This window comes from Tupaia chinensis, unplaced genomic scaffold (genome assembly GCF_000334495.1).
Source record: "Tupaia chinensis unplaced genomic scaffold, TupChi_1.0 Scaffold000059_1, whole genome shotgun sequence".
Lineage (NCBI taxonomy): Eukaryota > Metazoa > Chordata > Mammalia > Scandentia > Tupaiidae > Tupaia > Tupaia belangeri.
In genome coordinates, this window is record NW_006159517.1 from 533,907 (window position 1) to 545,689 (window position 11,783).

The following is an 11,783-nucleotide window of genomic DNA, read 5'->3' on the forward strand; positions in this document are numbered from 1 at the left end:
GCAAGGCGCTGGCAGCCCGAGGGCTGGACCTGGGTTCTTAGCGGCTCTTCTCCACTGGACCTGGGAAGCCAGGCTGACGGAGTCTCTTCCTAACCACATAAAAGCAGCTCAGTCAAGGGCACTGAAGCAGCCCATCTGATGCCAGCACAGTCCTGAGATTTCTCACAGATGATACTGTCAATTAAAGGTCTCTCCTTTCACACCTCACACTCCAGCCCCCATCACCCCCAGGAAGGGCAGTTGAGACTGACAAACCTCCCAGCCAAGTTCTTTCTAGAGATAATTTGGTCAGGCTAATTACCTTATGTTAAGTAGATAAGACTCAAATTACATGAGCAAGGCTTGCAAGCTCAGCATTTTGAAGGTTTTCAAGTTATTTACCTGATGTCTCTGATTTTGTTGGGAGAAAATGATTTCTTGCTCCCAGGCAAGCTAAACCCACAAATTAGAGCAGTGGCTCCCTCCTGAGCCCTATAAAGGGGGAGTCCAAGCACTCAGGCTGGTAAACTGCCTCTTAGCTAAGGGTCAGCCTCTGATCCCAGCTCTCTGACTTCCCCAACATGAGTCGCCAGTTCACCTGCAAGTCGGGAGCTGCCAAGGGAGGCTTCAGTGGCTGCTCAGCAGTGCTCTCCGGGGGCAGCTCGTCCTCCTATCGGGCAGGGGGCAAAGGGCTCAGCGGGGGCTTCAGTAGTCGGAGTCTCTACAACCTGGGGGGCACCCGGACCATCTCCTTCAACTTGGCCAGTGGCAGTGGGCGGGCAGGGAGCTATGGGTTTGGCCGGGGCCGGGCCAGTGGCTTTGCTGGCAGCATGTTTGGCAGTGTGGCCCTGGGGCCCACGTCCTTGACCGTGTGCCCACCTGGAGGCATCCACCAGGTCACTGTCAACAAGAGCCTCCTGGCGCCTCTCAATGTGGAGCTGGACCCTGAGATTCAGAAGGTGCGCGCCCAGGAGCGGGAGCAGATCAAGGCGCTGAACAACAAGTTCGCTTCCTTCATCGACAAGGTGGGTCTGCTAGAGATAGCGGAGCATGGAGCGTCTGCTCCCCCACCTTTGCTGCCCTCAGGAGGGCTCCCCCTGGATGCAGAGGAGGGCGGGGCTCCTTCCCAAGCTGCAGACAAAGCCTAGGTCAGAGCAGGGACAATCTGGTCAAAGGCCTGGACATCAGAGTTGAGGGAGGGCAGGTGAGGGGTGGGGGGAGAGCTTAGCCTGGGAAGGAGTCCAGGAGGCAGAGACAGTGGCTTCCAGGAGAGTGACGGCCTATGAGACTTGGAAGTAGGAGAGTGACGGCCTATGAGACTTGGAAGCCAGGTACAGGAGAGGCCTATGACAGCCTGCCATGGGACCCCATTCTTCCTCTCAGGGGATCCCGCCAGCTCAGATTCTGGTCAGTCTGCAGTACACCCAGCCTTTAAGGGGGCGGATAGCAGTCACCGTGCACTCCAGCAGTGGTTCTCAGTGTGGGCCCTGAACCGGCAGCACGAGCCTCACCAGGGCACTTAAAAATACATCTTCTCAGGCCCCTCCCAGACAGGCGGAATGAGCAACTCTGGGTGCTGCCTGGCAATCTGTGTTCTAACAAGAGCTTCCAGCGGTGCTGATGCCCCTCAAGTTGGAGAACCTCTGTCCAGTGGTAGGACGGTCTTGGGAAGTAGAGACTTCTAAGCTTAGGGGAATAGGAAAGTTCATTGGGGTGATGGCGGGGAAGGGTGCTGAAGCCTAAGTAGGAGTTCTTCAGGTAGGAGAGGGAGAAGGCAATCCAGAGAGAAGAGTGCAGCATCATGGATGCATTTGTCCGTGGAGTGGGGAGCTGAGAGAGCGTTGAGTGAACAATGCAGAAGGGGAAGGGGAGCTAGGCACGTGGTAAAGAGCCCAGTAAGGAATTCAGACGTGACCAGATGATGCAGAACCACCAGTGAGTTTTAAGCAATGAAATGATATGACATTTGTAGATGGCAGTTCGAGGATGCTTGTTCTCTCCAAGGAAATGCCCCAGTGGAGAAAACAGAAATTCAGGCATGAAAGCAATGTAGGCAGGCTGGAGGGCCCAGGATAGTTGAGTGCTTGCCCTCTGTCTGGGCTGGGAGACCACAAACAGGGAAATAGTGAGTGGAGCATGGGCCAGGCCGTCCTGAGCAGAGGGGCCTGGGAGTGTGAGGCCAGCCCTGTCCAGCCCCGTCCAACCCCGTCCAGCCCCATTGAGTCCTGTCCAGCCCAGGCCAGCCCCGGCCAGCCTCGATCAGCCCCGGCCAGCTTCCTTGCCTGAAACTCCTTACAGAGGCAGCCTGAGCTGAGCACAGATGCTGGACCAAGCAGGTCTGTAAAAGTGTAGAGGAGATGGGAGGTCTATATCTTGATAGCTGGAGAGGGAAATGAAGGTATCGGGCCCCTGCCGACCTGAGGGGGTACCCCAGAGTGAGAAACTTAGTCAGACGAGGGTGCTTGTGGGGAGGGGCAATGGGCAACATTTTCTTTTATTTATTTTATTTATTTTTTGGAGAGGTTTTCGCTATAGGGCGCATGTGCTCGCCAGAAAGACAGAGAGAGACAGAGAGACAGAAAGTGAGAAATCACCCCCTGGGGGGATGGCCACGCTGCAATCCCTTCTCCTCCATTCTCCTCTTGGGATCTTGGGTACGCACGCACACACACCTGGCGTGAGTTCTAAGCCACTGGGTCCGGGATGTGAATCGTGGTCCACTACATGGGAGTCCAGCAACATAGCCATTACGCTAACTGCTGGCCCCAATGGGCAACATTTTCTAAGGGCTGAGACTCAGTCTTTGAGCTAACACTGCCCCTGTCCAGGAAAGAATACTTTTTTGCTCCCCACTGGTCTGTGGAGTGGGTTTCAGGTGTTGTTTTGGGTTCTAGGTGAGGTTCCTGGAGCAGCAGAACCAGGTGCTGGAGACCAAGTGGGAGCTGCTGCAGCAGCTGGACCTGAACAACTGCAAGAAAAACCTGGAGCCCATCCTCGAGGGCTACATCAGCAACCTGCAATCCCCGAGGCCTACAGCAGCAACCGGCGGAAGCAGCTGGAGACACTGTCTGGGGACAGGGTGAGGCTGGACTCGGAGCTGCGGAGTGTGCGAGACGTGGTGGAGGACTACAAGAAAAAGTGAGTGGAGACGGGACATTTGCCACTGGCCTCAGAGGGACTGAGCTGGGGGAGTGACCCATCTGAGTTCAGCTGCCCAGGCAAGATGAGAGCCTTTTATGGACAACCGTATGGGATAGACAGTGGACAGCCAGTCCTGGGCTGTGTCAGGGCCATCCTAGCAGGCAGTCCCATCTGTATGTCCCTACTATTCCCTACTCAAGAGGGTGTGTGTGTGTGTGTGTGTGTGTGTGTGTGTGTGTATGCATGCACACATGTGTGCACCATAGCCTGTCAGGTCCTCAGCTTGCCCAGTGTACTCCCAGGTCCCAAGAAAACCCCTTAGTAGGACAGGAGTTAGAGTTCTTGTTGGACTCTTCTCCCGTTCAGACATGGGTGCCAACTAGGAAGGGGAAGATCCTACTCACTCTCCAGGTATCAGAGGAAATCCAGATCCTAAACCATCATTCACCAGGACTGGAAGAAGGTGACTTCAAACTCTACCCACAACTCTGGCCAAATAGTCCCAGGGACAGATTTACAAAGATGAGAATAATACCTCTTAAAAGACATGTAATACAGGCATTTCTTTTCTGTGTTCACAATCAATATACATGCATGCGTGGGTGCGTGCATGTGTGTGTGTGTGTATGTGTGTGCACCCTGCTCACTGAGGTGCTTTCTCTGCAGGTATGAAGAGGAAATAAACAAACGCACAACCGCTGAGAATGAATTTGTGGTGCTAAAGAAGGTGAGGAGGGTGCATGGCCCCCCTCATGGGAAGTGGGGTAAGAGCAGAGGAGAGGCTGAGGCTGTGCTCCTGCAGAAGGACCTGGGCTGAAGTGCAGGCGATGGAAGGCTGCTGCTTAGGACTTCTGGGGACATCTTGGTGTTTTCCTAGCACACGGCAATTTGTCAGCTCCCTACTTTGTGTGTAAACAAGCAGAAGCCCAGACATGAATAATCAAACCCCAGCTCATGCCCTCTTTGACTGGAGACCAGGATACCCTTCAGGAGGGGCTGCCTTTGCCGCAACTGCCCTAGGCTCTCTGCCTAATGCATGACTGGCTGTATGAGGGATAGATTCCCATACTCTCTCTTTGAGAAATAGAAGCAGAAGAATTCCAGAGGCACAGGGAACTTGCTCAAAGTCTTGCTGGGACTCCTGACTGGAAGTCAGGTTCCTGCCCTGATCTGGAGCCCATTCCCTGGGGCAGGCAGCACAGAGAATGCTGGGGTGTCAGTTTGTGGGAGAAGTCACTCTGGGCTTGAACGAAGGCCATGCCAGGGTCTCTGGACTCTCCTCAGGATGTGGATGCAGCTTATATGAGCAAGGTGGAGCTGCAGGCTAAGGTGGATGCCCTGGATGGAGAAATCAAGTTCTTCAAATGCCTGTATGAGGGGGTAAGGCACTCCTAGTCCACTTCCGGCTCTCTTTCCTGGAAAGACAGACTTGTGATGAGTAGCTACTTGTTTAGTAACTTTGAGATCCCATGGGACCAGCAGATGGCATAATGGTTATGTTTCTGGACTCCCACTGGTCAACCACAGTTCAAGTCCCAAACCTGGTGGCTTCGAATTCACTCTGGGCACGTGTGTGTGCGTGCCCCAAATCCTGAGAGGAGAATGGAGGACAAGGTCCCTGGATGGTGATTTCTTGTTTTCTGTTTCTCTCTGTCTTTCCAGTGAGTGCACACTCCCCATAGCAAAAATCTGCCCCCCCCCCAAAAAAAATCCCAGGGGACGACCAGTATTTGGGTACTGGGAGCTTTGAAGATCAATGGCAGGAGTGATTATCTATCCTAGTGCCCCATCAGTCCCCGCCTGGGCTCTGGATGTCCGTTCTCACGTTCTTTGGGAAGCCATGGGTCCTTAAGAGGTTCCTGTTGAACTTCAGCCAAGCATTTTCTCATCCCTGCCTGTCTCCTCTCTGCTACCTGGAATGTTTCCTGGGGCCTCATGCAGGAATCCCAGAGATGGAGGTGGAGTGTCCTCACACCCCTTCTGGTTCCTCTATGGACACCTGACTTCAGGCTTCAGCTTACTGTCCAAACAGCTATGGGCTCCCACGTGCTTAGTGCCCCATGTGCTGGCCAGGTTATTTCCCTCCACCTTCCTCACCCCTGTCCTGTCTCAGGTGACAGACATATGGGCTGTTTTCTTCTTAGGCTGCTTTAAACCCCTTCAGCAGTTTGTAGATGTGGTATCCCTCCAGTGATGGTATCCATTCTTATGAGCCTTGGGGAAGGCAGCTTGCATCTGTTTGAGATGATCGGGGACATACTGCTGGGACAGAGAACCGTCCTCTGGTCCCAAAAGACATTTCATTACTTTTGGTTTCCCTGGCAGGAGATTGCTCAGATCCAGTCCCACATCAGTGACACGTCTGTCATCCTGTCCATGGACAACAACCGGAACCTGGACCTGGACAGCATCATTGCTGAGGTCCGCGCCCAGTATGAGGAGATCGCCCTGAAGAGCAAGGCGGAGGCCGAGGCGCTGTACCAGACCAAGGTGAGGCTGCACACTCTCCAGAGTCATATGTGCAGGAATCGCTGGTCCAGCCTCTGCTCTGTCTGTCCTGTGACCCACTGTGGCCCACAGCTTGTTGAGAGCATAGCACCACCGGGCACTGGGGGAGCTCAAAGGGAGAAGCGAGATCCGTCCTTGGGATGGATGGCAGCTGTCAAAAGACGTACAGCTGAGGGCAAATGAGTGTGGTGCAGAGTCCAGGTTAGAGAGCGAGGATCAGACAAAGCAAGGAAGGTCAGCTCAGGAACAGCTTCCTGGAGGCAGAGAGTTTAGAACTGGTGTCGGGGTGGGGGAGGAGATGAAACACGGGTAGCTAGCATCTCAACTCCCTCAATTATAATAAATTAGGGGGTCTCTTCAGTGCAATCTGGGATCAGGTAACTCCTACCTGTTCATTCAAGTCCACCTGCCAGGATAAAGGGGGAGTTTGAGCCCCTTAGATCTTAACTCCGCTAATGATTGTGGGCGGGAAGTGATTCTTCAGATAACTGCGTTTCTCAGATCAAGATGGCAACTTTGTAATTGCTTCTTGCTGTTTATCAAGCTCTTTCTCAGGCTCTTTCTCAAGGGAAATCCACTTTTGAGAGACCTTATCTGTCTTTCACCTTCCTGCCCCCACCCCCCCACCCCTGCTAGCCTAGGACAGAGAGATTTGACCTGCAGGGATGGGAGGAGGGAGGCTTTCAAGGCCTAGGAGACAACACAGATCAGGGCTTCTTGAAAAAGGCTCAAACACCAAAGTCCTCAGCCCCTTTATTCTTCCACATCATATTGCAAGCCAGGACTGGAATGGCCACATGACCTGACCACTCTGGGCTCTCAGTATCCCATCCTTAATCCCCGGAGATACCCCAACCAGCCCTTTTTAGAAAAATTGGGCAGGTCTGCATGACATGAGTTTTGGACCATTGCTGTTTGGGATTATCTGTACCTCCAGTTCTTCTGTTGGGGAAGCACTTACTGAGCAGAATTTCCCTCCTGGAGTCCTAGCAATAGTATTACGAAGGCTTATTTGATTAGATGAAGAAGCGCAGGCTCAGGAAGTTCAAGTAACTTGCCCAGGGCATTTATATGGTAAGTGATGGAACTGGAGCTGAATCTAGGTGACCACCTGCAAATCCCACCATCTTTAGGCGGGACATCAGGAAGTGGCTCTGAGTAGGAAACATTCACTCTGTGCTTTGTGTGGGTTGGGAGCTGACGCTAGGGCCACATGGTAAGCCCCATGAACTGGTGTCCCAGCGACAATGAGAAGAGAACCATACTCAACAGGGGCTCAGGGAAGCCCTCCTGGAGGAAATGACCGTGCACTGGCTAGAAGAGCTACCTAGAGGAAAGGAGAGGATGGATAGGGAAGGGTTTTCCAAGGAGTGGGGAAAGCTCATACAAAGGCTTAGAGACACGAGGGCACACAGGACATTTGGGGGAACCAGGAGACTGCCATAGCTGGGGAGCCAGGTCAGTATTGGGCAATGAGGGTGAGGAATCAGCACCTTAATGCAATGCTAGGAGTTAGAGTTTGACCTTGACTTGGAAGGGCCGTAGACAGAGTGTCATAAGCGGGGTTGTGTTAGCAAGGTCTGGCATGGGGGCACTGGAGCTTCAGCAGCCCGATGGCTGAATGTGATGACCAGTGAGAGCAGCTGTGTGTAAGGCCAGCAGTTCCAACACGTGGCTGAGAGGGAGGCTTTGATAAGTCTACTGAGGCTCCCCAAGCAGAGGCATTGTCTGTGCCAGGCCTTGAGCCAGTCCCTGCTTTGGCCTCTCTCCCTCTAGTTCCAGGAGCTCCAGCTGGCAGCTGGCCGACATGGAGATGACCTCAAACACACCAAGAATGAGATCTCGGAGCTGACCCGTCTCATCCAAAGACTGCGCTCGGAGATTGAGAGTGTGAAGAAGCAGGTGAAGGGGTTGGGGTTCCTGACTCCCTCTCAAAGGAGAGATGAACTGCTTAGCACATCCTTTGCCCCCTTTCCTGGTGCTCCATTGCAGAACCTCCCTAGATGGGGTACCCTACTGCCATCCCTTCACTTAGTGCCCATTTGAAGTCTGGAACAATTGCAGGTCTTTTCATAAAGCTGTGGGGCTCAGAATAACAAGCCTTCTAGCCCCAGGCAGGCAGGACTCCACTGCCATGGATGTGGTGGGTCTCTGTGCTAGGAAATGGGCCAAGACAGAGGAGTGTCCACCCACCCTTAGAAGATGAGGGGTAAAGTACCTCAGAGTTCAGGGGGAAATGCTGCCTCTTATCCTTCAGTGCTCCAACCTGGAGACGGCCATTGCTGATGCTGAGCAGCGGGGGGACTGTGCCCTCAAGGATGCCCGAGCCAAGCTGGACGAGCTGGAGGGTGCCCTGCACCAGGCCAAGGAGGAGCTGGCCCGGATGCTACGCGAGTACCAGGAGCTTCTGAGCGTGAAGCTGTCCCTGGACATTGAGATCGCCACCTACCGCAAGCTGCTGGAGGGCGAGGAGTGCAGGTGCGGGGGCGGAGGGGCTGGAAGAACCTTCAACATCCTCTAACTCGGAGTTTCCCAGAACATGGGGGGCAGGCAACTGGAGAGACTGAAGATGCTTTGGATGCTTTGTAGCCACCCCCCATCCCCTAAGCCTAGCCTGAAATGGCACACACTAAGATAATAGGACAGCAATTCCCTTTATAGTTCTCTCTTTTTTTTTCTTTTTGTTTTTATTTATTTTTAAAATTTAATCACTACACATCCCCACAGCGTACAAAATGAATCATCCCAGCATGAATACATTGCATATCAGTACAGTCAGAGACATTACCATATGCATTACCATCAACACATAATTTTCTATTTTTGTGTTCATTAACTGTTTTGCCTTTTTTCCTCCTTTATGTCCACCTTCCTGCTCCCCATTGTTCGCCCTCCTCTCGCATGATTTCTGGTATCCACAGTTGTTCTCTATGCTTTTTTACCTTATAATCTTTCAGGTTTTTTTTTTTTTTTTTCTATAGAGAATGTGCCCTTGCCAGAGAGAAACAGAGACAGGGAAAGTGAGAAATCGCTCCCCAGGGGACGTGGCCACACTGCAATCCCATCCCTAGTCTCCTCTCAGGATTTTGGGGATGCACCCACAGGTGCCTGGTATGATTTTTTTTTTTTTTTAATTTTTAAAATATTTTAAAAATTTCATTTTCTTTTATACATTCAATCACATTACTTAGCTTACAAAGTGAATATTCCAACTTGTGAACATTTCTCCCTTGTCTAGTTGATAAAACCGTAAAATTATCTTCAACAGACAATACTACATTCCTTTGTCCCATTAATGCTTCGCCCCTCTATTTTCCTTTGACTGCCCTTGCTCAGGCTCTACTCTTTCACACACGCTAGATCTCCATTGGCTCTTTGGAGAAAGCCTCACCTTGGTACCGCTGTCACTGCCTCTCAGGCACTTGCAATAGCTCCTGTTAATAAAGAGACAGTAGCTCTCAGGTCAGCCTCTGGACAGACAATACCTAGTTGAAAATACTTAATCACTTTATTTTCATTGTATTAATTTTTACTGCTACCTTTATTTTTCATATAGGATTAGATAACATTGGTTTTTCTCTTTACACTGGGGATAGCAAGCTTTCTTGGAAGAGAAATGCACTTGTGTTATGAAAGGCAGAGTCAATGAAACAAACTAAGCATACGGCAGTGTAAGGTGCATATAGTTTCAGCAGCAATTACAAGAGTGGGACATGAAGCACTGACATCTGAAACACTAATTTTAGAGTAGAGAAGAGAAGTTACTGATCCTAAAGCCATGTAGTTAGGCTGGTAACTCCTTGACCGGTAACTTCTGATTCTATTATTTCCACACACGTATTTATCCAGGCAGCGGCTTCATAGGAATAAAGAACTGGGTTCAGGAAAAACCCAGCAGGAGGGCCCCGGGCAGGAGGTGATGGTGCTGCCCCCGCTCCCCGGGCTTCCACATCTCTGAAGTAGAAAGTGGAGGTTGAAGGGGGGTGGGGAGTGCTTGGAGGCACAAAGGTGCAGTTACTGGCATCTGGCCAGTGGCAGGTGCTCGTGGAAGCTGAGATAGTCTCGCTGATGAGTTCTGGGCCAGAATCCAGGCAGTGGTCACCCTGGGATTCCCCGAGACAGAGGCTTACCTGTGTCTTTCTCTGTGTAGGATGTCTGGAGAGTACACCAACTCTGTGAGCATCTGTAAGTATTTCATGTCTGAGAATTATTTTAGTCCATCAGCAAACACAAAGTGAGTAGGTACCTACCACCGAGACCCCTGTGAATATCCAGGTTCTGCCTTGTAGCCCACCCTCGTCATACGTGCCTCCCTTGCTGAGACCTGACCCCTCTCCATTTATAGCTGCTTTGTCCCCCACTGCAGCAGAGTCAGCTCCCCATCATTTTGGCATTGCATGTTGGCCTCTTCCTCAGAAATTCCACCTAGGCAGGCATAAAACTCTCAACTCCACCCTGCTCCCCCGATGCGTCCACTCTGGCTTTCCTTCGTGAAGGAAGCCAGGGCACAAATGTTGTACGGCCTCACTGAGAGTAGAGGCCTATTCTCAGACATGCTGTGCAAGTCATTTTGCTTACTGGCCTCACAGAGCACAGCCCAGTCCCCCTCTTAGAGAGAGAACAGCTAAAACTCCCCTGAATCAAGCTCTCAGGAAACTCTGAAGACAATGTGAGAATGTAATCTGAAGTTAAATGCAAGAACTCGTTGGCTTATCTAATGCTTCGGCATTATCTGCCATTTGGGAAAAAAATTTTTGCTGCTGCTGTTGATTCAGAGAATTTTAAGAAGGTGCCTGATTTGGGGTCCTATAGAATCTAGGCTTATTTTCGTGGTGTTTGAGCTGCTTAGGAATGGAGCATGTGTAACTAAACCCAAGTTCATGTTCTAACATGGTATTTGCTTAAGAGGGAGACATTTAAGCTAGTTTGGGCTGGAGGCAGAGGGGGCAAACTTAGTGCCCCCTGTCCTGGAACACACACTGACCACTCCCTCCCTTTTCCTCCACAGCGGTTATCAGCAGCTCCACAGCCGGGACTGCAGGTGCAGGCACTGGCTTTGGGTTCGGCAATGCCAGCACCTATGGCTACCGATCCAGCTCTGTTGGCGGGGGCCATGGCCTGTTGTCCGGGGGCTGTGTCACGGGCAGTGGGAACTGCAGCCCCCGTGGAGAGGCCAGGACCAGGCTGGGGAGTGCAAGTGAATTCAAGGAACCCCCAGGGAAGACCTCAGCTCTGACTCCACCTGCTAAGAAAACCACAAGATGAAGTGAAAGCCCATTTCTTGGTAGTCTGCTCTGCCCCGGTTTTCTCCGGACTCCCTTCTCTAGAAAACAACTCTGCCATCAGCACCTCTTACTTGCCTTTCTTTGCCATCAATGTCTTCTTCTCAGCCTCACTGCTTTAGTCTTTCTTAATGCAGAATCAGGATTCTAGGACTGCAGTCACCTTGCTTTTCCCTCTGTATCTTCACAGAGGAATCTCCCAGCTCAGCCTCCCCTCCTGATGAAGACCAGCCGCTTCCTCTGCCCATACGTCCCCTTGCAGAGGAAACATCACCCTCCAGGATAATCCCCATTCTCCTGCTGTCTCTCCCATGCCCTGGCTTAGGCTGTTTTATCTGGCCATGTGCTGTCTGGGTGCATGAGGTTTCAGGGCTAATGACAGACCAGCCAGAACTGCTTCCTGTTAGAGCAGTGCCAGCTCGCAGTTACCTGGCTGTGGGTGGGGCTTTGCACAGCCACTGTGCACTCTGTAGCCAGAGAACAGCTTGGGCTTTCTTGTCACCCAGGAGATCTGTGCTGTCCATCTATGAGCTCTTGTTCCTCTTCAGGCCTGACCTTGCTGCTTCCCACACCTCATAATAAATTAATGAAACATGTGCAGGGCCAGGCTGCTTCTCTCTCCTAAGGGAATCCCCATCTCAGGCCATGTCTCTTCTACATGTAGAGTAGTCAGTGACCAGGAAGCAGGAGCATCTGCGGTTTGGTCTGCCCCATAGAGTCCCAAAGTATACTTTCATCTGAGTGAAAGAGACCCTACACAGACTGGGAGACCCCAGCCTCATCTCCACTGGACTGTTTTTTCGTTTGTTTCTTTATATCTTTGGAGAGAGAGAAAGAGAAACACTTCTTCAACAGGGTCTCCTACCATGATCC

The 11,783-nt window shown here is 51.7% G+C and overlaps 1 protein-coding gene across 1 annotated transcript; it reads left to right on the forward strand.

Moving 5' to 3' along the window:
- Window positions 1–560: 560 nt before the first annotated feature.
- On the forward strand, window positions 561–10,893 carry LOC102470491 (keratin, type II cytoskeletal 73). The gene is given in 10 exon segments (XM_006141599.1): window positions 561–1,004; window positions 2,874–2,996; window positions 2,999–3,117; window positions 3,787–3,847; window positions 4,405–4,500; window positions 5,446–5,610; window positions 7,405–7,530; window positions 7,886–8,106; window positions 9,779–9,813; window positions 10,637–10,893. Coding segments are annotated over 10 exon segments (1,647 nt in total).
- Window positions 10,894–11,783: the final 890 nt, after the last annotated feature.